Here is a 27,808-nt window from a genome sequence, read left to right on the forward strand (position 1 = left end):
CCAGCCACGGCGGTGGGATGTGGTCCCTGGTGGGTGCGTGTTTGCCCACTGGGACCACAGCACCCAGACCCCACGGCTTGCTTTCCTTTCCTTCCTTCCCTTTGCTACAGGTTCTCCTCCGAGCACCAACATCCTGGAGACCCTTGTCATGGGCAAACAAGAGGCAACAGTCCCAAAATTGAATGTAAAAATTAAAAACAACAAAAATGTCAGGAAGGCAGCTGAGGGCTGTCCCAGCACGTCTGAGTCAGTGGATCTCCATGGTGTGGTGGCTGCTGTCATTCAACAAGGAGCTGGATCTCAGGTTAAAGGCGAGGGCCTATCGCAAGATCTTACTGCAGAGTGGTGGGAATCAGCTGTGGCAACGTGAGCAGTATCCTCAATGCGAAAGGATGGAGACCGGCATTTTCCTACCCATGGGGAAGGCTATAAACCAACCTTAACAAAAATCCAAGACAAAACAAAGTGTAGGTTTGTTTTTTTTTCCTCTGGAGCAAACCACGTTTTTGGCTGTGGGAAAAAAAAAGAAAAAAAATCTCCATAGTTGTTCTTCCTCATGGTGGCAAAGGGTGGTGAAGAGTTTTGGCCCCGATCCCCCTGTCCCCACGTAGGGATGCTTCAGTCTGGACAGCGATGGAGTATCTGCGGGGTCGGCTCGGATGCAGCCCTTGACGTCGGTGGGGCCCTGATCCTGCAGGCACTGATGCTCCTCCATAACTCTGCTCCCGTGCTTAGTCCGGCAGGTTATTATTATTTTTTGGGAGGGGGCAGCATCTCCCCCCTTGCTTACAGTTAAGCCCTCCAGATTGCAGGTTTCAAGGCAAAATTTTGCAAGGAGGAAAAGCCACGTCCATGCACACACACACTCACACACACGCACATGCACGCAGACGACAAACGTTTCCACACCTGGATGGACAACGGTCAGAGTCCCACTTGTCCAAAAAAGATTTCTGACCTCCCATTTGAGAGGAAGCGGACAGAGAAGGATATCTTTCCTTTTTGGATGATTTCTTTTTGAAGTCCATGAACATTTCTGGGGGGTATTCATGCCATTGCAGGAGCTGTGTTTCCCTCCCCAACTCATCTCCAGACATGAAGCCAGCAGTCCCACTCCTTCTCCCGACGTGTCGAAATCTGCCTGGATCCAGGGCGGTTGTTTGAGACTGAAGTCAAATCAAATCGACTCGAGTGAGTCCCAGTGATGTGGGGAGGAGAGTCCAGAGGACTGCAGCGAGGAGAGGGAGTGCTGCTGGCTGCAAGGTTTTCTCTTGAGACCCTTTAGAAAATGACTGGCTAACCCTCCCCCCCCCAAAAAAAAAAAAAGAAATGAACCCACCCGAAACCTGTACTGGAAAATCACCAACTCGGAGAGCTTCCTACATCGGGGTGGCCTCTGCGCGGCAGAGGGGAGCAGGTGGTGTTGGGGAGGGCACGGGAGGGCGGAGCGGCCGTGGCTGGTTTGTCTCTGGCTCTGTCCTTTCCTTGCTGAGTCCTTGTTGTCAAAAGGCTGCTGTAGATTCCGAGTCCTCAGTTTCTTCAGGGTTTGTTTTTCTCTTTCTCTTTTCCTCTTTTCTTTTCTTTTCTTTTCTTTTCTTTTCTTTTCTTTTCTTTTCTTTTCTTTTCTTTTCTTTTCTTTTCTTTTCTTTTCTTTTCTTTTCTTTTCTTTTCTTTTCTTTTCTTTTCTTTTTTCTTTTCTTTTTTCTTTTCTTTTCTTTTCTTTTCTTTTCTTTTCTTTTTTCTCTTTTTGCTATTCCTTTCTTTACTTCTCTTCTTTCCTTCCCCTTCTCTTTTTTTCCTTTTCCTTCCTTTCTCTTTTTTCTTTTCCTTCCTTTCTCTTTTTTATTTTCCTTTCTTTTTTTCTTCTTACGTGAGATGAAAGGAATCGGAGTCCCGGGGCGCAGGGAGGTGCAGAGGGGAGGGTGGAAGGGAGCCTGGGTAGGTAGTGATGGGGCGGAGGGAGGGGATGCGACTTCACTCCACGTTGCTGCTGTCGAACGCATGGCACTGCAGGTCTCCGCTCAGGTAGTCAGTCCCTGGCAGCTTCATGCCGTATTTGTCCACACACCAACACAACCCACGCTTCCGGCCTCGGGAGGGCTTGCACTGGGGAGACACCCAAGGGCAGAGATCAGGAGCTGGCCACCAGCCGCTGCGTGGCTCCCTCGTGCTGAGGATCAGGATCAGCCCTGCGCTTTGCCCCTCTCACCCCAGCAATGTAATCCCCTGGATAAGACCTAGCTCCTGCTCTCTGCTTTCAGCACATCTCCATCGCCGCTGCTACCCCAGCCCAGGGCTCTCTGACTTTTCATCCTACCACATCAGCTCCTTCAGGATGCTTGCCTCAGGCTGGACAGCACTCAGAGCCACCAGCAAGGCCACCCACCACCAACCGTGTCTGGAGATGCTCACAGCAACCTCCCCACAGCCCAGCAAAGGAAAAACCTCCATCCTTTCCACCCAGGGCAGTGGACTCTCCCTGGGTGGGAAGCATCCCTCCATGGGGCCCTTTCTTACCTGCTTCCTCTTGTAGAAGCCTTTTCGGTCGCAGTTGGGGAGGTGGACGGCACGGGGGACCATCCGCTGGCTGCTTTTGAGCTCCTGCAGGGATGCCTCCATGTGCCTGCGGCAGGGGCCCTGCGAGCAGGGAGAAGATGGAGCGTGAGAAGGGGAGCACCCTGCAGCAAGCCTCCAGCTGCAAATGTCCCCAGGTCCCCTGTCCCCGCCACCGGCTCCCCAGCGGGGCAAAGCCCTCCCGCAGCCCCCTGCTCACAGGAGCCCGCAGAGGGAAGGCAAAGGCACCCACCAGCTCAAACTCTTGCCGGAGCTCCGGGATGATGACGCGGGGGTGCGCCGTGTTCTCCGCCATGCCCACGAACTTGGCCAGGGTCAGCTTCTTTCGGCGGTCCTTCTTCAGGGCCTCTGCCTTGAGCTCGGAGAGGCGCCCGTGCTTGGGCCGGTAGGCCTTGGGTGGATAGGTCTCCTCTGTCATCTCCGACGTGGTTGGCTCCTCATGCTCTCGGGACTCCCGTTCTGGAAGGGAAGGGATACTAAACCGTCAGGTCTCCATGAGCTGACTGGGGCTTGCTTTTGCACAGAGAGCCTCCTGTCCAACTCCAGAGGACATCTTTGCACCAGGCAGGATGGGAGCAAATGACCAAAGAAATCCCTTTCCCAGCTGCTGCCTACAGCCCTGGCTTGATCCCACTGTGTGGGACTTCATGTGGCTTTCATGCGACCCCTGAGCCCAGGACAGGAAGGTGTCTGAGGGCATGGAGAAGTTGGGGGTCAGGATGGGCTCCTACATACAAGACCACCATCGTTTGCAGTGTGCCAGTGGAGAAAGACTGATAGGAGGGTTATCCCAAACCCAGAAAGGACCAGATGACACACAAAATGTGGCAGAGAAGCCCCTCTTTAGCCATGGTGACAGGAATGAGTGACACATTCACACCCCACCCTGCCTTAAAAATGCGAGACCAAAGGCCAGGGATGCTCAAAGATGAGACAACTCCAAAGTCAAGGTCAATCCCACAGCAAAGCCATTATGTGGTTGGGCAGACACTTCAGCAGCGATGCTGAAGACACAGCTGACAAGTGCTGGGATCTCCAGGGTCCTCACTCTGCAGCCTCACGTTCATGGGACCAAACCAGCCCATGGGACCAAACTGGCACCCACTGAGCAGCCGGCAAAGCCCAGGGTAACGCTGCCGAGCAGTGCTGCCTGACCACAGCTGCCACCGATCGTACTGACTGCAAGGGAGGAGCGCATTTAGGCTCTGCCCATGGCAGTCGCCTTCCTATACACCCCCCCAGCTCGCCCCAGTGTGACCTGTGCCAGCAGGATGCAGTCAGGAGCCATGCGCGGTTATATATAGGAGAGAGCTGGTGACAGTCTAAACTTAGATGACTTGTGACATTTAGTACAGCCACCAGAGTGAAAAAGGGTTATTTCTGGACTAAATTTGAATAGAATTTAAGGCTCCTGAAGCTCCCCGTCTCCCAGTCCCTGCTTCCCAGCAGCCCTGCGCTGACACCAGTTTTGTGCTGGGGCCAGCGGGCAGGCACAGGGGAACCCACCGCGGTGGGAGGAAAAGCATCAGAGCAGCTGAAATCCCTCCCTGCACGGTGTCTCCTGCGACTTTGATGCCAGTGAACCCTGCAACCCTATGGTGAAGATAGCAGGGCACCAATTTTGCCCTCTGTAACATGACTGTCGGGACAAAAGAAAAAGGCACAGGATGAAAATAAAAGCAGATAACCCCCCCCCCCCGCAACAAGGCAAACAGGAGTGTCCCTGCAGACCGGCTGCTCCCTGGAGCCCAGATGCACCCCAGGGGGGAGGAAGATGGCTCTGCCCCACCAGGCTGCCCAGGGGTGCCCAGGGGACGCCTGGCCAGGGGGGACAGACGTGCTGCTCAGCAGCAGATGGCAGCACCAGCCTGTCACACACACACACACACCCCCCCCCCCCCCCAGCAGAGTGGCCTTGGAGGTGGCCAAGGGGACAAGCTGGTTGCTGGACCCCCAAGCCTGCCACGGCTGCCAGTCTCCCCTCCCTCCTTGCCAAGGCGGACCTGCCCTCTCCCAGCAAAACTGGGTTTTCCACAGCCAGTTATTTATTAAAGCACCCTTTTTTTTTTCTCTTTCCACAAGAACAGAGCTGGGTCAGCATCCTAGACTCAGCACCCTCCTAACTGCCCACAGCAATGTAAATAACCCCATGCACCATCCCCGGGACTCACACTTATCCCCAGGATGGGATTCTCTTGCCATTTAGCCCCATGATGCTCATATGTTTGGGGTTTTTTTTCTTGCTGCAGGACTCAAAGGCCCCACAGGTTGGGGCTCCTCTATTATAAGGGGATGACAGACAAGGGATAGGGAAGAAATTGATTAAATTGGGAATGATCTTGTCCCCCAGGAAATGACACTGTACAAGGTCCAGTAGAAGAGCATCCTTTGCCACAAAGATGTTGCGGCAATCTGAGGTCGGAAAGGAGACCGGAGACATCCGCAGTGACTAAGCCCTTCCATGGCAATGAAAAAGGAATCCCCTCTGGCACTGGCTGCCAGGGCCAGACACGGCAGAGCCAGGGCATCTCCCTGGGTTGCCCTATGGTCATTAAGGGGAGGGGCGGATTCACACCGGCGCAGGCAACCCTGCAATAACACAACAGGGGCACAGCTCATTACCTCTGCAATAACAAATATGAGAGGCACAGCTACCTGGGAAAACCTAAAATAACAAACAAATGGGACAAGGCTGCAAGGATTCAGTCAGAAAAACAGCACGGGCTGTCCAGTCCCCAGGACTCGTGATGCAATGGGTGTTTGCAGCGGCTCAGCCTGCTCACACAGTCCACAGCTTCAGCCTCTGCAAAACACCTTATTTCTCTGCTTTCTGCAAGCTGCCAGCCAGCCAGAGCAGGCTGGGAGCTGGGGACTAATGTGGAGACCTTTCGGCAAGCGGAGATGGCAGCCATAGGAGCCCAGTGCTCTGCAGAGGAAGCCAAGGGCTGGTGTCCACTGAAAGCTGTCCAGCTCCCAGCCCAAGTCCAGTGCTGCCTGCAGGGCTGAAAAAGCACCTGAAACTGCCCCCCTTTGTCCTCCCCGGCACGCATGGGTCTCTGCTCAATTAGCGATACAAGGGATGGCTGTGGTGGGACTCCTCCATCTGCTGCTCAGCAGTGGGTGTCTAGTTTGGGTCTTTACTTCCCAGTGAAAGCCCCATGGATGTCTTGGAGGGATCCCTTTACTCCATCCTCTGATGTTTTTTATAGCCTAATTTCCTTCAGCAACAAGGCTCATGCACTCGACTATCTGTTCCCTAATTTGATACTAACAAGACAATTTTGACAAACTGAAGGGCAGAGGTCTCTGACACACAAACTCCTGACAAGCTCCGGGCAGCTGGTGAGGGACCTTGGTTGGACCAAGGTGCCAACCAGGTTGGACCTGGTGCCAGCGCAAGAATGAAAGGCAGAGCTGGGCCAGGCAGCATCCATGCAGTCCCTCCACTTCACCTCCTGGCCAGCTCATCCACATCAACCTGCAGCTGCCCACTGCATCCGGGACCAGACACCCACGTCAGCATCTCCAGAGCCCTTGCACCTGCCTGCCCATCCTCACCCACCAGCTCGCTCATTAACCTCCATCTGCCGCCCCGGGGCTGGCTTGTGGCAGGCAGCACTGGCACCGCTGCACCTCTGCTCCCGAAGAGATGCTGGGAGGAGCAACGCCCAATTTCCCCAAATAAGCCCTAATTGTGCCTGTCTGAGACTCAGGAAGCAGGCTGGAGTTTCTCCTCCCTTGCTGTCAGGATCTGGCCCACTCCACAGCCCCTTCCCGCCTACTCCCATCCGCCTTGTCAACCTGGCAATTGGGTTTCAGGCAGGCAGCTGTTTGCAGAGGCAGAGCATGCTACATGTCCGTATTTCAGCTATGGGCACAAGGCATAGGCAGGAAGGCCCTACTCACCATGTCCCCAGCCAGGGGACAGTGGGAAGCAGGAGGTGGGTGGCCCTCAGATCTCCACCCCTTCTCCACACTCCTCAGGAGGAGGTGACCTCTCAGTGGAGGTCCCAGGCTCGCTGGCCAGACAGAAGAATGACATGCTGGCCAAGCCGAGGATGCCTGGCCAGCTGGGAGGTGAGATCTGGGCTGTAGCCACCTCAAGGGGATGTTGACCCTACAGCCAAGGCAGGAGACTGAACTAAACTCAGAGCCACCTCATGGCTTCATGTTTGGTCTGATGCTGTGGTGCCCATGGAGGACCCAGGGAAAGAGGGGCGAGCATCTGGAGATGTTCCTGACACAAGTCAGGCCAGAAGGAGCCCTAATTCATGCAGGCTCCCATGAGCCCTGGGAGGCAGAAAATACCCATAGCAGAACGTGGGCTGTCCTCTGCCCTGGGGCTGAGGGCTTAGTGCCCTCTCCCTGCTCCAGGCTGGCCAGAGGGACTTCCCTAGCAGGAGCCATTTCCAACCCTTTCACCCTGCCCCTACGGAAGGGACACGGAGTAGCACAATACCAGGCACAGTTTCTTGCTCCTGTCCAGCTGCCTGCTGTCCTTGACAGACATCACCCAGAGCAGCCCGTGCACCTTCCTGCACCTGGGCCAAAACCCAGCCTGGGTGCTTCTGTGCTCCAGATGTTTTGGACACGTGTGAGGTCCCCACCGGGTGTGTGTGTGTACCCGTGTGGGAGCAGGGCGTGTGGGAACACCGCCTCCCTGCTTGCTGACATTCCAGAGAGGAGAAGGAAGCTTGTTACAAATGGCTAGAAGGCTTGAATTTTCGTAACACATTTTCATTGGTTTCTGGCAGGAAGGTAGGAAAAGTAACTATTGACGACTGCTGCTAATGATCCGTGCTCATTACATCCACAGCCCACTGCTAGAGGACTTGCTGTCCTGTTCACACACCCAAAAAAAAGCCACATGCACCTAAGATGGACAAGCACAACCATAGCACAACCTTGCTAAACAGCCCTCTTGATTATTATCATGATTATTATTATTTACAGCATGAGCATTAGCATAACACACCACTTAAGCAGGAAGGTGTTGGAGAACGACTTAACGGGGATCTCACTTAAACCTCTAGCGTAGGAACGACAGCAAATGTCACTGGTGGAGACCTTGAGAAGTTGCCCAGTCCTTCCTTTGCCCCCAGACTTGGCCATCTCTGTTCAGAGGTGCTCACTGCAAGATGGAAATTAAGGCTTATATTACCCAGGGCTGAAACATTGCTGCTTAGAGAGCAGCAAGTGTGTCCCACTATACAGTGCAGTGCAACCATGCACAATGTCTGTGCTCTCCAGCAGAGGAGGATTTACCCCCAGGATGAAGAGCCACCTCCCAGTATTCCCATGAAGGGAATATCCTCAGCTGCAGGACTTCATGAGTGACACCCCACCCTGCTTTTCCAAAGGGCTTCTTGTGTTTTTGGGCCCTGGTGGCAGCTGTCTTTGGAGGACCCCAGTTTCTGTCCCATCGCTGCTTACAACAAAGTGGCATTTTCCAAATCTAGCTGTGTGATCTCTGACACCTTGGCTTTCCTTTTGGGGGGAGGGACAACATTTTGGCATCAGACAGCTAGGCTGTCGATGCTGGCAACAGAGAAGGGAAAAAGTTTACAGGAGAGGCTGGGGGAGAGAGGGAGGGATTTTTCTGCAGTTCCCATTGATCGGGACCCCGAAGCGCTAATCAGAGCCAGATCCAGACACTCCCTCCAAGCTTCGCCCTTAACAGCTCCTTGGCACAAGCAGCTGCAGACTCCTATCTATGGTGGCTCCATTATCTGCGCAGCCCCACACCGGCTTCTTACGTCTTGCTGCTGGACTTGACACGCACACGCAGGCAGAGGCAATGACTGCTGAAATCATTACCTGCTGGAGGGACGGGATGCTCCCATTTCTCCTTCCTCCCCCATCCTTTATGGTACTGGTTCTTGCTGGGCAATGCAAAGCAGCTTCCCTGGGCTCCCTGTGGCTGGGAGAGGAGCAACATCGGTGCTGTCCCTGAAAACAGCTTTTTCACTTGCAAATAATGTTAGAGATGTACCTATTTTTCTTCAGATTGGGTCTTATACAGGAAGTCTGTGCTCAGGTCCCTGGCTGATAAAAACCTCCATCGTGCATTTCCCCAGCTGCCCTCCCTACTTGTCCCCACTCCAGAGGAGGGGACGTGCCTGACCTACGCCGAAACCTCCTGGGATGAGCAGGCAAGGTCTTCCCCAGCCTGGACTTGCACCTGTGACCATGACGGGAAAATAAAAAAATCCCTCCCTCCTGGTCAGCACACAGGGACAGCCGCTGTATTTGCATTCCCGAAATGCAGTCAGGGAAGGGATGCAGAGCGAGGACGTTCATCTCATCTTGCACCCTTTGGCAGCTGGAGAGCACAACTGAGCAAAAGCATTCCTGAGCTCCCCGGAGGCCGCCGAGATCAGCCCGGACAGAAGGGAGCTTTCACCGCTCTAATGAAGAACAGCTCGTTTATGTTCCCATCACAGGCACAACCCCCCAGCGTGGTGGTCAATGACCCCCAGCCCCTCATCGCAGCCCCGCAGGGGTGGGCAGTGGAGCCGGCTCAGGCACGATGCCTGGGGCCGGGGTCACTGCTCCGGACCACCGCCCCGGTGAAGTCAGGCGGTGATCTCAGGCAGCCGCCCAGCCCGAGGCCGTCTGGCACCCACCGGGGGAGAAGCAGCCAGGGCTGGGGATGCAGGCTCTGGCCGGTCCCTCTGCTAGCCCAGGGCGTTGACTGCCAGAGACCCAGCTGCAATGTGCCTTGGACTTTCGACGAACTTTTGTGCTTTGGTGGGGACTCAACAGCAGGCCGGCGCGGCCGGTCTGGTGGGGACTGGCGAGGGAGCACGCTGGTGATGCTCGCAGGCAATGAGAGACTGGGAGGAGACACGACACACTGAGAAGGACAGAAAAACAGCAGCCCTGCTTGTACTGCCACCCCACCTCCCCCAAGTCCCAGCAATGTGCAACAGGCATTTACGACAGATCTGTATCAAATAATGCCCGTCCGCTAACACAGAGGTGTTTGGGCTTCGCTGAATGGCTCAACTCCATGTCTAAGTCATTGCAGAGATGCTGCACCCTCCAAATTGTGATCAGCCCCATCATTTGGCTTGGGTGCTGATTTTAGGGTGGAACAACATATCTCTGGAGGCTTCAGTCTCTCCTCCTGTGACTCCAGTGGTCTCACTTAGGCTTCCAAAGGTCTGAAGTTAAGAAAGATAAATTCCACCACCTCTTCAGTACTGGTCTCCTTGCAGCCTGTGGTGCAGCTCTCAAGGGCGGCAATGCCAAACTGTTTTACAGGCACAGGAGCAGGGGTAAGAAAACCCAAACCCTGTTTCCTTCCCTGGGAATTAGGTACCTCAATGGCTGCTGAAGGCAGCAAATCACCTTTGTGATTTGCAGAGTGTGGAAGGAAGTCTTTAGCAGTCAAAGCATTGCGGAACACTCACAAAAACTCTGCCCCACCATGCCCAGTCCCCTACCAAAGACATACAATCAGAGTCCAAATAGTCCATGGCCCAAAAGCCACACAAGCTTTTGGAAGACAGCTCTGGGGTATCCCAGTACCTTCAGTCCCTGTGACAGCATGGTGAAAGTTGCTGGGACCTCACTCTCTTGTCTCACAGAGACACTTTTAAAGAGAAGGATATGAATCAGTGGGACCAAGCTCAGAGAAGAGGTGGAAAAGCTGCCAGAGGTCTCGAAGGACTCAACCCTAGGTTAAGATTTTTCTCCATTTTATTAAGCCAAGGCCCACTAGGATGCTTGGGAACAGCTCAGGAGTACCTGAAGAGCCTTGGAGAGCAGGGCTGGATGGCAGAGGGATGTGCTATTCTGTGGCCTTTTTTTTTTTAAGTTATTGTTTGGGCTTTGCTAAACTAGCCTGGAAGACCAGCTCTTTCTCAGGAGATTTTTGTTGTCTCAGCAGAAACCTGCGGATGCAGATTCTGCTGCATCAGCCAGGGCTCACCTGCAGAGCGTGAATATCAGGTGCTTGGGCTGCCCCCAGGTTCACACAGGATTCATGGGAAAGGGAGATCATCGTCCTGATGACCTTGGTGTCCTCATACAGAGCTGGATGGGGGAGAAATGCAGCTCAGCATGTGGGAAAGGAGCTCTCAAGGGAACCAGCTCATGTTTTGGTCTGCTCTGGAAGCGCAGGGCCTATCTGCAGGCATGGATCTCTGGGTCAGCACCCCTCCTCTGCAGTGCCAGCAAGTGCCGCAGAGGTGGGAGAGGTACGGCTATGGGAACTTGAACTGTAAGGAAGGATCTGCGTTGCTGTGTGCCAAATGATACTTTCCTGAGCTGCCCTTCCTTGCTGTAGCCACAAAATAAAACTCCCTGAGAGCAACTCTCTAGAGCAAGGAGAAAAGCAGGTTTAGAGATGGGGAGCTCCGTGATGTAAGCTTCTTCCCTGCACGTTGCTAGCTGCTAGTTCAGCAGGCTCCAAGCATCTATGCTGTGCTGGAAGAGCCAAGCTTGGGCATCAGCTGGAGGGCTGGGCTGGTTCTGATCTGGGATGTACAAGCAAGGACTGGTGCTCATTGTTGTCTTTGACCCGTCTCTTTCTCTCTAGAGAGCTCCTAAATCTGGCTGTGATCAGTTCTCAACCGAGGCTTGGGAGCTAGCAATGCGTATACAAGACACACCAAGTTCAGGTGAAGGTCTGGGCCTGTGATGGACAGGCAGTGTGGCCAGAGACTTGGGGTTCCCAGCAACAACCATTTCGGTGCAAGAGGGAACCCAAAATGTCTAACCAGTAAATTGGGAAACTTTCCAGAGTTTCTCTGTCCAGTAAGATGAACAAACATCCATCCATTACAATTAAATGATGCTGATGTGCACCATCTTGCAAAATTGCAGGCACTCTGTTTCTAGATAGCTGCTTCTATCAGCCTGACATTTCCTGAACAAAGTTATCTTCCAGGGAACTGAACTGGCAAGTGGAGGGGAAGGAAGTATTTCAGGATTAGATTTACAACAAGAAGCTCCTGTTGCTGATACACCGATGATAGGAAGATAAAACATATGTCCTTCACATCATCTGGAGACTACAGATGTTCCCCATTCCACACACTGAAACTGCAGAAGCACCTGAGAGCTGAATTGCAGAATGACCCAGAGAAATCTAAATAAATCATCTTTCAATATCATAGTTACCAAGACATATTTTTCCTTCCTGGAAAGGATGAAATCATTCAGTCTTTCTTAGTCTTGCATCTTTTCCAACAAAGCCAGCCTAGTGGCAGATTCCATTGGTTGTAATAAAGGTGGCAAAAAAAACCCCAGGCTGCCAAGGAACTAAGAGCAGAAAAGAGCAAAGAAGGAAAACTCAGGGAAGAAGATTGCATGACAGTCTCTGCCTAACTGACAGTAAAGGTGAGGAAAATCTGAAGTAGCTCCTGACAAGCATCGTTTAATTGTTTACCAACAGTTTCTTATCTGTGGCAAAAAGACAGGAAAACCCTAGAAAACAAATGTATTTTCAGGTCTTCTGAATGAAAACAAAAGAGTGTGAACTACTCATCTGGCCACCAGGTGGGAAGGGATCACCTGAAAAAACATCTCTTTATGTCTTTAGGAATGAAAGAGGTGTGATGGGTTAGAAGAGAAGCCTAATAGCATCCATCAACTATCATTATTATATGAGAAAGAAGGGGAGAAGGAGGACTTTTTTGGATGGCAGTAGCTCAACAGCAGTGGTGGAGGAAACGTCACTAGGGAGGAAGGTAGCCTTAGGTAGCTTTGCCCCCTTGGACTATGTGGGGCCTGTCCCCAAAACTCAGCTGAAGGCAAGTGTCAATATACGCAAGATGTCAAGAAACCTGGACTTGAAAGCAGGATGCTGCCAGGACGCTGATACTATTTTGATCACTGAAACCCAAACGTGACAAATCATAGCAGAGCCAGGTGCTAAGAAGGCCTTAGAAGGAGAACCATAACCAGGAAGAGTGTTGCTGGCAGCCATCAAAAGCTGGGATATCACTGTGGGTATTGTAGCATTTCACCCTGAGAACAATGTGCAATTAAGAGGAAACCTCTATATTAAAGGAGATGATCCCAAGAAGAGGATGTCCTACCAGAGGTGTAGCCAGTACAGTTTATGCTAAGCTCTCTGGCCTGCTTATGGATGAAGGCAGCTTTTGCCTTTTAGTCAGGGTTTTGAATCTGATTTAGTTTCATACCGAGCAGAAGCTTTTAACAACTGGCCTACTGGAACTGAATCTGTGAGAAGCTGCTCCCACTGGAGGCTGGTGGTCTCCATCACAAGATCCATCCTCACTTATGTTACTGAGGGTCTCCGTCAGCCTCAACAGCAGCCAGTAACTGGAAGAGCCAAGAAAGCCAAACTCTCTGCCGGCCCCAGAGAGAAGTAAGGCACATCAGGTGGAGTCTGGAGATGCACCTGTGTCAGATGCTGGATGAGAACTGGTCCAACACCACAAGTATTTCAGGCGTGCAGCTGTGATTGCAACCTCCGTCCTAGCCTGGATTAATTTCTAGGCCTTCAGCCTGACTTTCACAGCTCTGCCTTAAACCAGATGGAAAAGATCTGTGAGATCATCCATTGCTCATCTCTGTGTCAGCACCAGATGACACATCGTCACATGTACCATCCGACCTGACTTTTACAAGCTCCAAGTGATGAGATTTTCACCTCTGCCCTCAAGACCCCCTTCCGCTTTCTTAATGGCTCCTTCTCCCAGAAAGTCTTCGCCTGGAGCAGGCCTGGCCATTATTTAATCTCTCAGTCCACCTAAGCAGTACCACAAAAAAGTACCAGAATTTTGATGTTCACACTCTGACAATATTGATAAGCACAAAATTGCCCAAGCTTGATCCTAACAGATGACTCTTGCCTCGCCTAGCCATTTCCCTCCCTGCACTGTACCATTGCATATGCTAACCAATTCCCTTTGGTCCAACACGATACAAAGATGCTTTTCAATGTTAAAAAAATATCATAGGTCCCTTGATGGAGCAAAGGGTGCAGACCTCCATTTGGGGGTCTGAAACTCCAAGAAAGACAACTGATCACCCTTTGCCACAGGTCCAGAGCCTTTCTGGAATGACAAAATCCCTGTTGCACTTTGTTGTTTTTCCTGCAACCTCGAGCCGCCTCTGCTATTACAAAACCAAATAACTGAATGCTGAAATGGTTATGAAATGATGTGGTAAAAATTCACCCATTTCTGCTATTGCTTCGGGAAAGCAGGAGTCACAAGTGAAAGCAAAGTGACTGTATGTCACTTTGTGTTTAGACATTATTAAGATGTATTAAAACATACATGTGGCTGTGGCAGCACCATAACTGACTGCTGGACAGGTATAAGACATGCAGTCCCTCCCTAATAAAAACTTTTCTTTTCCAGCATTTCCTTTAAATTAAAAAGTGAAAGCCAGGTTCCATAGCTGTTCACTGGCTTATTTAAGTACTAGATTTTCATCATTCATCCAACGCATAACATCTGATTTCTTAAGCATGAATAATAAATGGGTCTGTTGATTTAATTGTCTTCTGAGGATGAATCCCATCTGAATTTGGAAAAAGAAAGTATTTCTACTGGTTTTCTACAAAAAGAATTACTATTGGCCAACTTTTCCCCCAAAGTTACCTTTAAGATACATTCCCTCCCTTGTTTAGCTAGGGGATCATTTCCTTAAGTATCTGTCAGGATTACCTTCTTGCCCTTAAATAGCAACCAGACCAGTTACCTCCATCAGCATAACAATTATCTCCATCAGTGAGCCAGCTGTGTCCATCCAACAAGCAAACAAACCAAACAGCAATAACAGCCCTGCAGGCAGGCAGCTGCTAAGAGCCTTCCAATCCTACTGAAGCCAACAGTGTCTTGGGCTTTGGGCTCACCGTCCTTCGACGACTGAGGTAGCTAGCTCCCACAAAGGGGATTAGGTGCCTGAAAGCCTATGATGCTCTGGGCCTAGCGAAAAGGTGCTCAGCATCTTGCAGGATCAAGCCCTGCCAGGCTAATAGGGAACGATGTGCCGGTTTGCTGTGGGGGTATTGACACCCCATTTCCACGTTCTGTGTGAAAGAGGCAGCACCAAAAGGGTGGAGGCATAGGGAAAAATTATGGCAATCCCAGAGGGGTCTGGAGAATGCGGGCAATAGTGAGAGCAAGGCTTTATGCAAACACACACAAGAAGTGCCCACTGACTCCACAGGCATAAATTTAAGATGCCTCCTCAAGGTTTAGCCTGTTGACCAGAGTCTCTGCAGCCAGGGAGTCTTGGACCTTCCTGCAGGCATAGCTTAAGGCAGGTGTGGTCTCCCAGCCAGAAGCTGATGGTTAAAAGACATGGACTGATGGGCAGTTAGCGCACTTGTCCTGGAAACATCATAAACAGGCAGGAAATCCACCAAAACATGCTGAGAAATGGCTTCCTTGAGAGCAAATTTGCCCACATCTAACCACCAAGAGTCCCAAATTTCTGCAAACATATTACGCTGTCTTCTGCTGGGATTAACTGTGAGCCATGGATTGTCATAAACACTAAGGGGTCCCTCAGATCACTAGCCTCAAATAGCCACCTCAAAAACAACATCTTGCTGAGAGCTGCCTTGGCTACACAGCTGAAGGAATAGAGAGTGTCTCATCAGGGTTGAGTGGTGAGAGGATGGGGGATTTCACTCCGTCGTCACCAGATGCGATGTGACCCTTCCTGGATGGGCAAAGGCATCAGGCATGTGTCCAGTGATCTCCAATGGGCAGCCCCGGGGTCCAGGAGCGCTGGCACAGCTGCCACCCCACTCTGTGACCCACGGGCAGCCCTGCACATCGCCCCAGGGAGACCTGGCATGGAGGATCTCGCTAAATGGGCCTGGGGGGTCCAGGTCTCAGAGGATCGCAGCACGTGGGCCAGGGTTCCCTCTCCTCGCTAGCAGAGCCTCCTTGTGCTTTTGGCTACACCTGTCCTGAGGATAAACAGATAATATCTATCTTTTTACCTGTAAAAAATCTCCTTACAAATGACTAGGTGGTTATTATGCTGGCTGCCAGTGAGTACACCCAGGACAAACTCTTTGGATCATCTTTGACCTCTGCATGCACCATGGCTTCGAGTCCTGCTGCTTCCTCCTCCTCAGCGCTGGAGGTTGTTTCTCCTGCCCTCAGCTTGCCACCTTTCAGCAAATTTGCCATCTTTTCCCAATTCAGTTCTTCTTTCCTGCTTTCCCAAAGGCCAGTTTTTGCTGCCTGGGCAAACAGGAATTCGCAGGGTCCCAGCGCACCCAGTGCCCCTGGCACTGTCTCCTCTACCAATGCCACCAGGCACCACTGCCCCCACACATGTCCTCCAGCCCTGACATGTGGCAGAAGGATCGGCTGCCCTCTGCAAGCCACAACCTATCCGCACCTTCACTGGGATATCTCTCGGGGTATTTAACTAACATAGACTTAGTCCATCCAGAAAATACAACCCACCTCCAAACACGGGGGGTGAGTTCAGATCCGCACAGCTGGCTGGGAGGAATATCTTGCCTCTGTATCCTTCCTTGCCTCCCCTTGTTTGATATGCTCACCTGCTGCACCTCATTTCTCAGCCCTCAGTGGGAGGATAGGGTAGGCCGGTCTCTATGCCAATATCTGATCTTGACGGCAAAATACTGATGTCCCAGTCATAAGCAGAACCACTGCACCTAAGAGAGGTTTGTGTGTGCTGCCTGGAAACCATCCTGCCCCCAGAGACAAAAATGCTCCGTGTGTGTATTTGCACACATTAAATCTTTGTGCAGGCGTGCGTGGGTGTGTGAACACAGGTACATGTGTGTGTATGCTCACATGCATATCTTCCTTGTGCATATTAATCCTGCTGCTCTGCAGCCCACATCGAGGGGCAGGTGTGTTCCAGCCAAATTCTGCTTTTATTTATGTCCGACCTTGAATTTGCACTACTAAGTGCTTGGTAAAAAAAACAGGCAGGATTTGCTGTGCCACAGGCCCTTTTATCTCCCCTGTGACTTAGCACAGGTGAAACAAGCTGCAACTGTTCTTAGTGGCTCGCCCCGTTGAGCAGAGGAGGACGAGCCCTGGAGGGGCTGAGGTTCCTGCCCCCTTCCCAGACTGCTCCCAGGCTTTCCAGTTTGGGTGAAGAGTGCTGGGAACCGCCACCGCTATAACAGCTCCCACAGCTGCTCCTACATCTGTGATGCCTTTTGATCCAGCGTGGGTAAAACTTCCAGTGGACGTTAGGAGGAAGCAGAGCACCGCGCTCCGTGCGAGGCAGCGCCCGCTCGCTGCTTCTCCTCCTCTCTTTCCTCCCTGGCTGCCCTGACACACATGTGCCAAACTACGCAACTAAAAGAAACCAGGGGCTGTCCCGAAGCTGGCACAAAACGTACCCGAGCTCTTCTACCCCTCTCTTTGGAGCCTGATGGGACACCTCACCCTGCAGTCATGCAAACGCTTCCAGTTGCACACGACCGTGCTCACGCCACCCATGTGCCAAAGCCACGACAGTCATCTGGGCACAGGATGCTGGTGCTTAAATATTGACACGGGGAGGCACACAGCCTTCTTCCAGCATCCCTCAGGTTTGCAGAGGCTCCCGTTTAAGGCCAGCCCCTGTTCTCCGCTGCAGCGGTACAGGCTCTGGAGGGGCTCCCTTCCTTCACCTGGAGCGGGCCGGGGCTGGCAGTGCTGCGTGGGAGCTGGGGACCAGCTCTATCACTCATGCACGCACGCACGCATGCACAGAGCCACGTCTTTTCTCCGGTGAACTCTGCTGGCACCCGGCAGGAATTTCATTTGTATCAACTACTTAATATTCTCACTCTTTCCTTAGAAACCAGGCTGCCGAAAAATCTTTCCAACCAAGGCCCCTCCTTTCCTGTTTGAACCACCCCATCCCTCCCCCCCCATACACACACACTGCAGAAACCTGGCTCTCTTGCTGGCACCTGATGGATTTCACCTTTTTTTTTCTTAAATATATTGTTATTGTTGTTGAAACTTCAGATCAAAAGAAAAATGGAGATTTTCCTGTTTCAGATCCGAGGCTTTGCAGGCCTGTTGCTACTAGCTTTTGCCTTGACAGCTCGGGAGCTGCTTTGCACAAAGGACCTGCTGCTCGGCACCAGCCAGGTCCCTCCCTGAGCAACACATGTTCGCAAACCGGCACGTCCCAAGCACGCCGCTCCCACGACCCCTGCCTTAACCCTCACCCTCGCCTGGACCTCGGCACAGGGCTGCTCACCTGCCCCACCGCATCCCCACTGCTTGCTCCTGCAGCCCTGCATCCCCAAACGGGAGGGAGAAACGGGGTAGGGGGAATATGCTGGGGAGGGCTAAAGAACTGCACCGAACATGAGCTGCAGGAAACTTGGGCTCGGCAGCACTCCTCTGCCTACTTCCAGCTGACGCAGCAAAGACAATTTTCTTAGGGCTAATTCTCCACCCCCCCCTTTCCCCTCCTGGTTATCGTTGGCTCACAGTTTCGTGAGGAAACTTGCCAAGTCTTGCTCGCTTTCTAGAAAGAGAGCAGGAATGAGAGAGGAGAAGGAAATATTTGACAACCTTTGTTTTTCCACGAGCCTTTTTAGGGCAGCAGGCTCCAATCTGTGCCCTCCGCTCCCCAGCGCTCGGCCTGACCTTGCTGTCTCAGCAGGAGGAAGTCTGGCGGGAGCACGGGGGAGAAAAATGGAAAGACATGGTGTGTTTCAAAGGAAACCTAAACAAAACAGAAAAAACCCAGAATCCTGCAGCCTGTGCCATAAATGAAGCTCATTCATGGTTTTTTACCAGGAACAGTCAATTACAGCCGTGTTGTTTGGCTTTCGGTAAAGGACAGTGTCTGACTCTTGTGCCAGGAAGGACTACAGGGACCATCCTGTCAGTACCTACACATCTGTCTACTTAAAACGAGCCTTACCAAAACTCTTTAATCCCGCACTTGCTTTCATTTCCGACCTCTCAGCAAACCAGGAGCACATCCTGCCCAGCAGCTCCAGCATTTCTCAGTACCGCTGTGCCCAGCTTACAGATGAGGAAACTGAGGCACGGTACCCAGGAGCATTCTTGTCCTCAGGCAAGACATCTGGTCTACAGGAGAGCCAAGCCCGGCCTCCCAGGCTTGGGCTCCTGCAATACTGCTTGTTGCGTCTCCACCTCGGCTATAAGGAGGAAAGCATCTGCGATTTTAAACTGGGCCAGCGCAAGAGCAGAAATAGATAGAAATGCAGTTTGATCTAGTCCTCGCCACTGTCACATAGCTTATTTTGCAGAGTGCTGATGCTTTCTCAGCAGTTCGCAGCTCAGGTCCAATTTTGGTCATTGATAGATCAGAGGGCCAGGCCAGCTTCCCCAGTGCACGGTCCCTGCACTGCTGGCCAAACTGGCAGAGGCCAGAAAGTTCAAGTCAAACTTCATTTCTTTCCTTGTCCTGTTGCTTAGAAACACGCCTATGAAAATATACTTTGTTCTCACACGCTACCAGTCGAATGCCAAGAGAGTTTTTTCCCTCTCCCGTCCTCAGGAATTCCTGATTTATTTTTTATTTCTTTTTTGCAATTGCGCAAATCTCAGGAGGAGCCTGCCGGTCTCCTGCGGCTTCCTGCAGAAGTCTTTCTGATCCAGGCTCATCTCCCGGCTGCAAACAAAACCCGTCGAAAAGAGCCCCCTGCGGCGCTAAGAGAGTCCAAACTGGAAGCGCAGGTAGCCAGGGGGTTGGTTTTGCAACAAACCTGCAACCTCTTTCCTGTCCCTCTCCTTGTTCATTCAATGGGTGCTCCCCATCCCAAGATAACCAAAAGCAGTGATATTACGAGGGGACCGGCCAAAGTTTTCATGCAAAGCACCTGCCAAAGGACCAGTTTCCTTGGGAAGAGCGAGGCAGGTGGAATGAAAGCAGATTCATGCTGGGAGCCAAGTGCTGAAGCTTTTTCAGGTGCCTTCGGTCTGTGCGGGGCACTCTCTGCCCCACTCTCCCAGCTGCCGCTGTGTTTCGGCTGCATAGCTTTGCCTTCCCGACCACACCGCCTGCTCCCGGCCGCGCACACACACATGCAAGAGTAAATAAACACCGGGGATGACGCGCTCTGGGATACTTCGCATAGCTCTGCTGCCAGTGGGTTATTGCCCGGCTTCCTGGGCTCCACGGCAGGAACACGGCTCCTGGCTTCACCTCCACTCCCTGCGCATGTTCCCTCTCAGCCCTCGCCCCTTCCAGCTCCCCTTCAGAAAACCGAGCTCAGCTTTGCTGTTTCTGGCTGATTTTAAGGGAGTTTGGACATTTGTTGTCATTTGAGGGAGGGGGGAAGTTATACACACAGAATTTGGTTTTGCTCTGAAGGATGGAGCGTAGCAACACAACCACTGCCTGCAAGCAGCAAAGGGGAAAAATAATAAAAGCATCACGATTTATTAGGTGCTAGAAAGGACAAATGGATTCCCATTGCGCGGGTATAAGCAGAGCTTGCTAACAAGCAAAAATGACTTTTTCATGGACCAAAAAAAAGCAGGGGCATGTTTCTGGGATTTTTTTGCCAAGTGGTTCCCTGGTCCCCTGGACATGCAGACATCCTCCCTGCCTCCCCTTCACGCCATGGCAGAAATACAGATGTATTTGGAAGAATATAGGGAAAGTGTCCTTGCACAAGCTACAGCATCCAGAAATGGGAGTTTAACACGTGCCAAAGTGAAAGAGCGCTTTCTTTCGTGCTTTTGTCACGTGCAAGGTGCAAACATTTCAGAAGTTTGGCTTCGCACTGCTGCTACCATGCCAGTCTTCATGCTTGCTTTTAACCTATTAACCTGATTATTAGCAACACCATCATTATTTTTTGCTTTAACAGATTCTCTGTCCATAATGCACCTGCACCTTCCTGGGCTAAAACCTATTGCCCAACAAAGACGTCCAGCAGTGGGCAGCCAGGAAGAGCAGGCTGCAACGATCACAAGGAGAAAGCCGGAGGCTGAGCAACAAACCTGGCGGAGGCTGAGGACTTTGGGGATGGGGCAGATGGTTGCAAGGAGCTGCCCTGCCCTCCCCTGTATCTCAAGCTGCAGAGGCCAGCTCAGGCCCCAGAGCAAGGTGGAGGATATGGCAAGAGAAAGGGGTCAGGGAGAGGGTGAAGACCGGGATGCAGGAAAGATGTAAAGGATGCAACTGGGGAAGGACTGGGATGCAGCTGTGACTAAGAGGGTGCATCTGGGAGGCGGGGGAAGAAAAGCTTTCCATTGGGGATGGGACAACCCAGAGGTGATGATGGAAGTGGGGGTGGGGGAGGCTGTGAGATGATGCAACAGGAGGTTCGACCAGGGCATGGATGGAAAGAAGGATGGGAAAAGCGGCAGGGAGCATGGAAGAACAGCTAGGGGGATGGAAGAGTACCTGCAAAGATGGAAAAGCAGCTGGGGGGGATGGAAGAGCAGCCTGAAAGATGGAAAAGTAGCTGAAAGGCGGAAAAGCAATAGGGGGATGGCAGAGCAGCCAGGGGAAGTGGTGGTGGTGAAGAAGCAGTGGGAGAGCAACCGGGGGCTTGGAAAAGCTGCCGGTGGAGGGGGTGGGGAGGGGAAGGAATGGGGAAATAGCTGGAAGGATGGAAAAGCAGCCGGGGTGCGCGTATGCGTGTGTGTGAGAGAAAAATCAGGCAGAAAGATGGAAAAGTAGCCAGAAAGATGGAAAAGCAGCTGGTGGTGGTGGAGGGGAATGGAAGAGCAGCCGGGAAGGCAGAAAAACACACGGTAGGGGAGGGGGGGGGGTGGAAGAGCAGCTGGGGAAGGTGGGGATGGAAAAGCGGGCGGCAAGATGGAAAAGTAGCCGGGAAGGCAGAAAAGCAAGCGGGGGCATGGAAGAGCACCTGGGAAGATGGAAAGGCAGCCGGAAGGGTGGGAAAGCAGCCGGGGGGGCAGGGAAGAGCAGCCAGTGGGAGGGAGTAGAAAAGCAAGCGGAAAGATGGAAAGAGAGCCGGAAAAGGCGCAAAAGCAAGCGGAGGGGCATGGAAGAGCCACCCGGGAAGAGGGAAAAAGCGGCCGGGAGATAGCGGTGGGGTGGGAAGAGCAGGCGGAAAGATGGAAAGGGGGCCGGCAAGGCGGCAAAGCATCCGGGAAAGAGCAGGACGGGCGAAGCGGGGTCACTCACCGGCCTTGGCTTGCTCGCGGTAGCTCTTCTCGCTGAGGCAGACGGCGGTGCCGTGGAGCAGGGCGTGCAGCGGCTTCTCCTCGCCCTGGCGCGGCAGGCAGCGCAGCCCGCGGGCGCAGCGCTCGGTGTAGACGCCGCAGGGCTGGCCGGCGGGCAGGGCGCAGGTGAGGCAGCAGCCGCAGCCCGGCTCCTTCACCAGCTCGCAGCCCAGCGGCGGCGGCGGGCAGAGCGACAGCGCCTTGCCGTCGCAGGGCTCGCACTGCACGAAGGAGCCCAGGCACCGCGACAGCCCCGGGCAGGCGCCCAGCAGCACCAGGAGCCGCAGCAGCATCGCGGCGGGGATGCTGCGGGACGGGGCGCGGGGGGCTGCCGCCGGCGGGGGGCGGGGGCGGGCGGCGCTCGCTTTCCGCTTGCCCCTTCGGGGGCAAAAAAAAAAATTAAAAAATTTCAAAAAGGAGAAGGGCCGGAAAGCGCAGCCCCTCTTGCAGGCGCCCCACTCTGGGGTTTATTCTCGGGGTGCGAGACCCTCCTGCTTTTCTTTTGGCGTTGGGAGGGGGGGGGGCGTCTAGGTTTGCTTTTTGTCTTTTTTTTTTTTATCCTTTTCCTCCTTCTTTCAGCTTTTTCTCGCCTCGAAAGGGGGGATTCGCACCGCGATCCGCGGGAGCGCAAAAAGAGAGGGGGAGGGAAGAAGGGGGAAAAGGGAGAAAAGCCTGCAGGGGTTGCACAGCCTACAGGTTGCAGGGGGAGGCGTGGGGGAGCAGGGGGGTTTGGGGAGGTGGGACGGCGATTTCACACACTCACGCACACGCACACACACTCTTCCCAAAGGGCTGGGAGGAGGCAGGTTGGGAAGGGAGCAAAGTTCCTTGAAAACCAGTGTCCTGCTATTAATGCATCAAAGCAGTCAAGAGGGGTGGAAAAAAAAAACCGCAGGAGAAGGAAAAGGGGATGCAAAGCTCCCCTTCCCTCTCTCTTCTTCTGCAGGAGGAGGAAAAGTCTCTCCCGACGCAGCGAGCTGCTGGGAAGCTTGGTATGAAGCAAAGTTGTGTTTCGATCGGCTCTGTTCAACCCTCCCGCTTTCCTCTTCCAAGATTTGCAAAGGCAAAAAAAGCGGGAAAAAAAAAGCCAAAAAAAGGCAAAAAGAAGAAAAAAAAGAAAAAAGAAAAGTTTTCTGCAAAGTGTTTTGTTGCAAATTCTGCAGAGGAGCGGTAAAAAACAGGGGGAAGGGGGGAAAAAAAGAAAATAGAGGAAAAAAAAAATCCACTTTGTAGATCTCCCAACACTTTTCCCCTGGAGAAGTTTCTAAAGAGACTGAATACTGCAGAACAGGCTGTCTTTTAAATAGACTGCCTCTGGCTGCCTGCCAGCCCCTAGCTGCAATTTGAGATCCCAATGACACCTCAGCTTGACTAGGTGCCAGCAGCGAGGGCCCTATCAGTGCACACTCGAGCCGGTGGGGGTGGGGTGCACAGCTTCTGACTTCTGGGCTTCAAACCCCGGGCAGTGATCAAGGATAATATTATGAGGAGAGACAAGGGGAGGAGGAGGGGGAAGGGGAAGCCGAGGATGGGGAGGGAAGAGAGAAGGAGGGGTGGGGGGGAAGTTCGGATCTTCACGGTTTAAGCCAAAAAAAAAAAAAAAAAAAGGGAGAAAAGTGACTGCAATTGGGTTGCACGACAGCCTGGGCTGCAGGGAGAGGTCAGGGCTCTGAGTTCGGGGAGGAAGGGGGGGATTGTGTTAGCAGGGCCTGATCCTACACTCTGTACCCTGTGCTGGTGGGGCATGGACCCCCATCCACTGCCTGGGCAGCTGGCGGGCTGGGGACCTTCAGAAAGGGGGGAGCCAGGGCACACGCCTTCCCATCAGCTCCAAAGGTGAGCGCAGCAGGGAGGTGGCTGGATGTGCGCCAGGGAGCCACTCTTGCCTGCCCTGGTCTGGGAAGGAGCCTTTGTGTGTGCAGGGTGCCCAGCTCTCCTCTCCTGCCCCTCTGCCCCTGGATGAGGAGTAAAAATGCAGTGAGGCTTTGCCCAGTGCCAGCGTGTGCCCCTGACACCCCCAAACAGCAAGGGTTAACGCAGCCGGACAGTGAGCAGGAGGGAGGGCTGGGCTGCTTGTAAGAACTGTGTTAGATTCCTCTTTGGAAAAGTTCGCTGTTGCTTAGGGCATGCCAGAAAACAAGGGGAATTTTGCCATGTGAAGTCCAATTTGCACGTTTTAGCTCATTCTTCTTCTGCCTCTTGCTCTGAACAAAGTGGGGAGGGAGAAGGAAAAAAAAAAAAAAAAAAGGCGCTTTGCAATGCTCATCCTCTGTCCAGGACAGTTTGGGGTTTGTTGTCTTTTGTTCCACCGCTGCATTCCTAAGGGTTACAGCTCTCCGGGCCGTAGTCCTTCGCACTTGCCTCCCTCAGTGCTCATTCATCGCTAGGAGTGGGGAAGCTGGAAGCATGGCGAAAGGAATCTCCAGAATTGCAGTGTGCAGCCCCATGGCCCGCCCAGGCAGCTGTGCACCGGGATGTTACACCTGGAGCAGAAGGATGAGCTGAACCCAGCCGGGAGGAATGGCTGAGCAAAGGGGTGGGAGTTTGCTCACAAGCACAGGGTTATCTAGCAGGGGAGTGGGAAATTAAAAGGGATCACCTCACCTCTGGGTGAGGTTTACATGCGATTCGAGTCAACCCCTCTTCCACATACGCACACACTCCTCCAAAGCCTCATATTCCCCAGGTTTCTTTTTAGGTCAGTCATCTATGCAGCTGCATTGCATGGATTTTGCCACTAGAATGCACCCTTATCTATGGTAAGAGGACGGATGGTTGCTTAAAAGCATTAACTCCTTCTTCTCCACATTTCCAAGCTTAAGGCTTTTTTTGCACCTCTCAGGTGTTCCTTGTTTTACTGCCTTCCTGCCCCATGTGGACTCTGTAGTAAAGATCAACTCCCTCCTGTCCCCCCTCTTTTCAAAAAAGAAATACACATTTATAAGCTTTTTTTTTAACTTTTCTTTCTACCAAGAGGTTTTCCAGAGGTTTTATTTAATACTACCTGAATCTCTGCTTAGATCACAGTTAACTGCCAAAAAATAGGCACCCTTAAGGTAAGAAAACCCACCCCCTAGGATTTTATCTAGAAGTGTTTTTAAATGGTTTCTCCAGTTGACACTTATGACTTTTACAGCATATTAATTGCATCCTGCCGCTCATTTTTATGAGAATCTGCTGCTGCTCTGAATGGGTGCTTTGCAGAAAATAGCACTGGGCAGAGAGTGAGCACTGTTTACCTGGAGATCTGGAAGCACTTTGTGAGAGGGCTTAGGGCAGGAGAGAATTTGCTTTCCTCATTCTCTCTTCCACCCCTTAAGAAACAGTGTGCCCCGTATATTAATACCTGGTACGGAGACAGCGAGAGTATCTAGAGGGGTGGAGGGGAGGTTTCACTCCCACTCTAACCTGTGAGACACGAAATGGTGAAGCGTGTAGAGAACTGCCTCCATCGAGCCCAGCTGCAAGCCCTAGCATAGGAGGCTTGTGCATGGCTGGATCACCATGGGGCAGAGATCCTGCAAGGGATCCCTGGGGAAGCTGCTCTAATTTAGGTCTGCCCGGGAACTTTCTCCTGGGCTTTCAGAGGAGGCCAAAATCCAGGTGGTGTGAAGTTGTCTAGCGGCCACCCTCATTTCACTCCTGTGCTGTGCTGCGAGGACCTTCATCCATGAAAGCGCGGCTGGAAACTGAGTCATATCCTCAACCAGAAGACGACAAGGTTTTAGCCATGAGATGTGCCTTGATGGTAGGTTTTCTCCCACATTATGAAAGTAGCCTCAGCCATGGGGACCTTGGGGCTACCACCTGCATTGAATCACTGAGCCCAGCAGTCAGGATGGAGTTGCAGATGAATGCCTGATCCATGCTCCTCACGAGGGCTGTCTTTTTGGCATCTTTTGCTGACACTCCAAAAAAACCCCCCTGACCCTGGGAAAGCAACGGGGCAGTGTGCAGCGTATGGCTGGTCGTGAGCTGTAGGAGAGCCTGCAGCTAACAAAGATCACATTTCTCCTGGCTTGTGCTCTTCCAAGGGAGATCATAATCATGTTTTATGTTTATAAGACATGCTTTCCTATTTTGGGGGATTGAACGGAGAGCGTTCAGAGGAAACCAAGGTTTCTATTAGCGTCTTCTAATATACTTCATTGCTATAGGCTCCATGTGTTACATATGGCTCTGTTGCAAAAAAATAAATAATTATTTGGAAAGCAGTTACCTTTCTTTACATCTCAGGTACATCACACTTCATTACGATACTCTGTAATGTGCAAAAGCACTGACTTTCCTGGTATGGTAAAGAGGATGGAACATATGCTTTAATCAGTTTGGGCCAATCTGTGTGTTTTGGAGGCACTTGGAACATCAAACAAGTTCAGGCAATCTAGAAAGATAAAGAGCTGAATCACAGATACAAGAATGAGATTTTTTTTTCTTCTCCCTCCAAAACCACTGTCCAGTTTGTGTAGATCTGAAACTCATTAGCAAAATAATGCTTATACAGGAGAATGTATAATTTTTTTTTATGTGCAAGTATTAAAAAAACACCAACAGGTTGTGAAATCAGGTGCCTGAAGCACTGTTATGAAAAAAAGCTAATATTTCGTCCCTGATGGGAAAAATGATGAGTGACAAAAGTGGAACTGATGGGGCAAGTCTGAAACAGCAGTGCACAAAAGGAAGATGGGCAACAGCAGGCGGTGCAGATATCGACAAGATATTTCACTTTGCATGGAGACCGGGTTGAGTGTCAGAAGTAAAATGTGATTTCTTCCCAAGATATTTGTCCTTCCCTTGGACAGTGCCTTCTTACTTGCGATGATAACCCCAACAAGTGTTCACAGCTTCATGCTGGGAGTCCCTTTCCAGCAGGCGTGAGCAGCCCGTCCTGCAGCGGTGGGTGTAGTAGAGCTATCGAGGGCTAGGTGGCATACTGGATACGTTGGAGAGTCACCTCCAAGGACTTCCTTCCACATCCAGCAAGGGCTAGGCTGAATGAAATTATCTCTTTGCAAGCAGCTTTCTGTGTCATTAAAAAACCAAAGCAACCGATGCTTCCAGTGAAGACAGCATCAATGTTTTGCTTTCTAACATGCCTCGTGGGGGTATCAATTTTAAACCGCATGTAGAAATGGAGTCTCCCCTCACCAGATCAGCGCCTGGGTGTTCTGCGGGGCTGTGTTGGCTCTGTTTCACATTATCAAGGCTCAGCTGCCAAGATTTCCAGTGGTGACTGGTGACTGGGGTGCCTCCATCTCCCCATGGCCTGCCTGAGTCAGCTTGCAAGGTGGGGGATTCAGTAAGCGAGGGACATCAGATCCTGAGGTCCTCAGAGTCTTTCACAAGGACTGAAGCATAAAGGCTGTACTGGATGTTTAAATGATAGAGGCAGAAATGGCTCAGGGGACAAATTCCTCTTGCCTGAGCACAGACAAAATTAGTTTCTTCTGCTAACGGGGAAAAGACAGATGTTTCATCATGAGCAGACAACAGAGGTTCCCCTTTGCACCTTCCCGGGCGGAGCGGAAAGCAGAGGTCATTGCATTGCTGGTGGCTCTCGAAGGACCTGAGAGTGGGCCCTGAGTGCGGGGCGAGTGGCTCGGTGTCCCTCCCAGCACACATGTGTGAGCGGGTGCTGCGACTCTCCCACCCCCTGGCCACACGTGCCATGGGCGTGGGCATGCATGTGGGGTCATGCTTCCCTGGGGCATTGGGAAAGTGTGGTCTGGCTCTGGGGAGGAGGCTGGCCCACTTCCAGAGACTCTGGATGACCGGGAATGAGTTGCAAAAGCAGCTTCAGTTTTCCCTATCTGCGCAACAGGGCTGATGAGGCTTCTGTATCTTGGAGGGGACTGGGTGGGTTTAAAGGGCTGTCTTTGAAAGCAGTTGGAGATCGTGTTGAGGCACTCTGCAAGCTGGAAATATCCCTGTGATTTGCTCACTTTCCACCTTCCCCCGCTCCGTGCTGCCCACATTCTTTTTTTGTTATTAATTGTTTTACATTCAGACAATGCCTCTCCTTTGGCCTCAGGCAGACGCACCGGCTGAATCACTAAAACACTTTAACACACATCTGCTGAGGCAGCAAAAACCAGTATCTCTCTCTTTTTTCCTCTGTCTTTCTC

The 27,808-nt window shown here is 52.2% G+C and overlaps 1 protein-coding gene across 1 annotated transcript; it reads right to left on the reverse strand.

Annotated features, from left to right (window-relative positions):
- Positions 1-1,784: 1,784 nt before the first annotated feature.
- On the reverse strand, positions 1,785-22,927 carry IGFBP5 (insulin like growth factor binding protein 5). The gene is made up of 4 exons (XM_072874330.1): positions 21,646-22,927; positions 2,807-3,033; positions 2,518-2,637; positions 1,785-2,106 (listed from the first exon to the last, which is right to left on the reverse strand). The coding sequence occupies exons 1-4, from the start codon at positions 21,974-21,976 to the stop codon at positions 1,975-1,977; spliced, it is 810 nt and encodes a 269-aa protein (XP_072730431.1). The 5' UTR covers positions 21,977-22,927; the 3' UTR covers positions 1,785-1,974.
- Between the last annotated feature and the right edge of the window lie 4,881 nt (positions 22,928-27,808).

Source organism: Ciconia boyciana, chromosome 10 (genome assembly GCF_034638445.1).
Source record: "Ciconia boyciana chromosome 10, ASM3463844v1, whole genome shotgun sequence".
In the NCBI taxonomy this organism is placed as follows: domain Eukaryota; kingdom Metazoa; phylum Chordata; class Aves; order Ciconiiformes; family Ciconiidae; genus Ciconia; species Ciconia boyciana.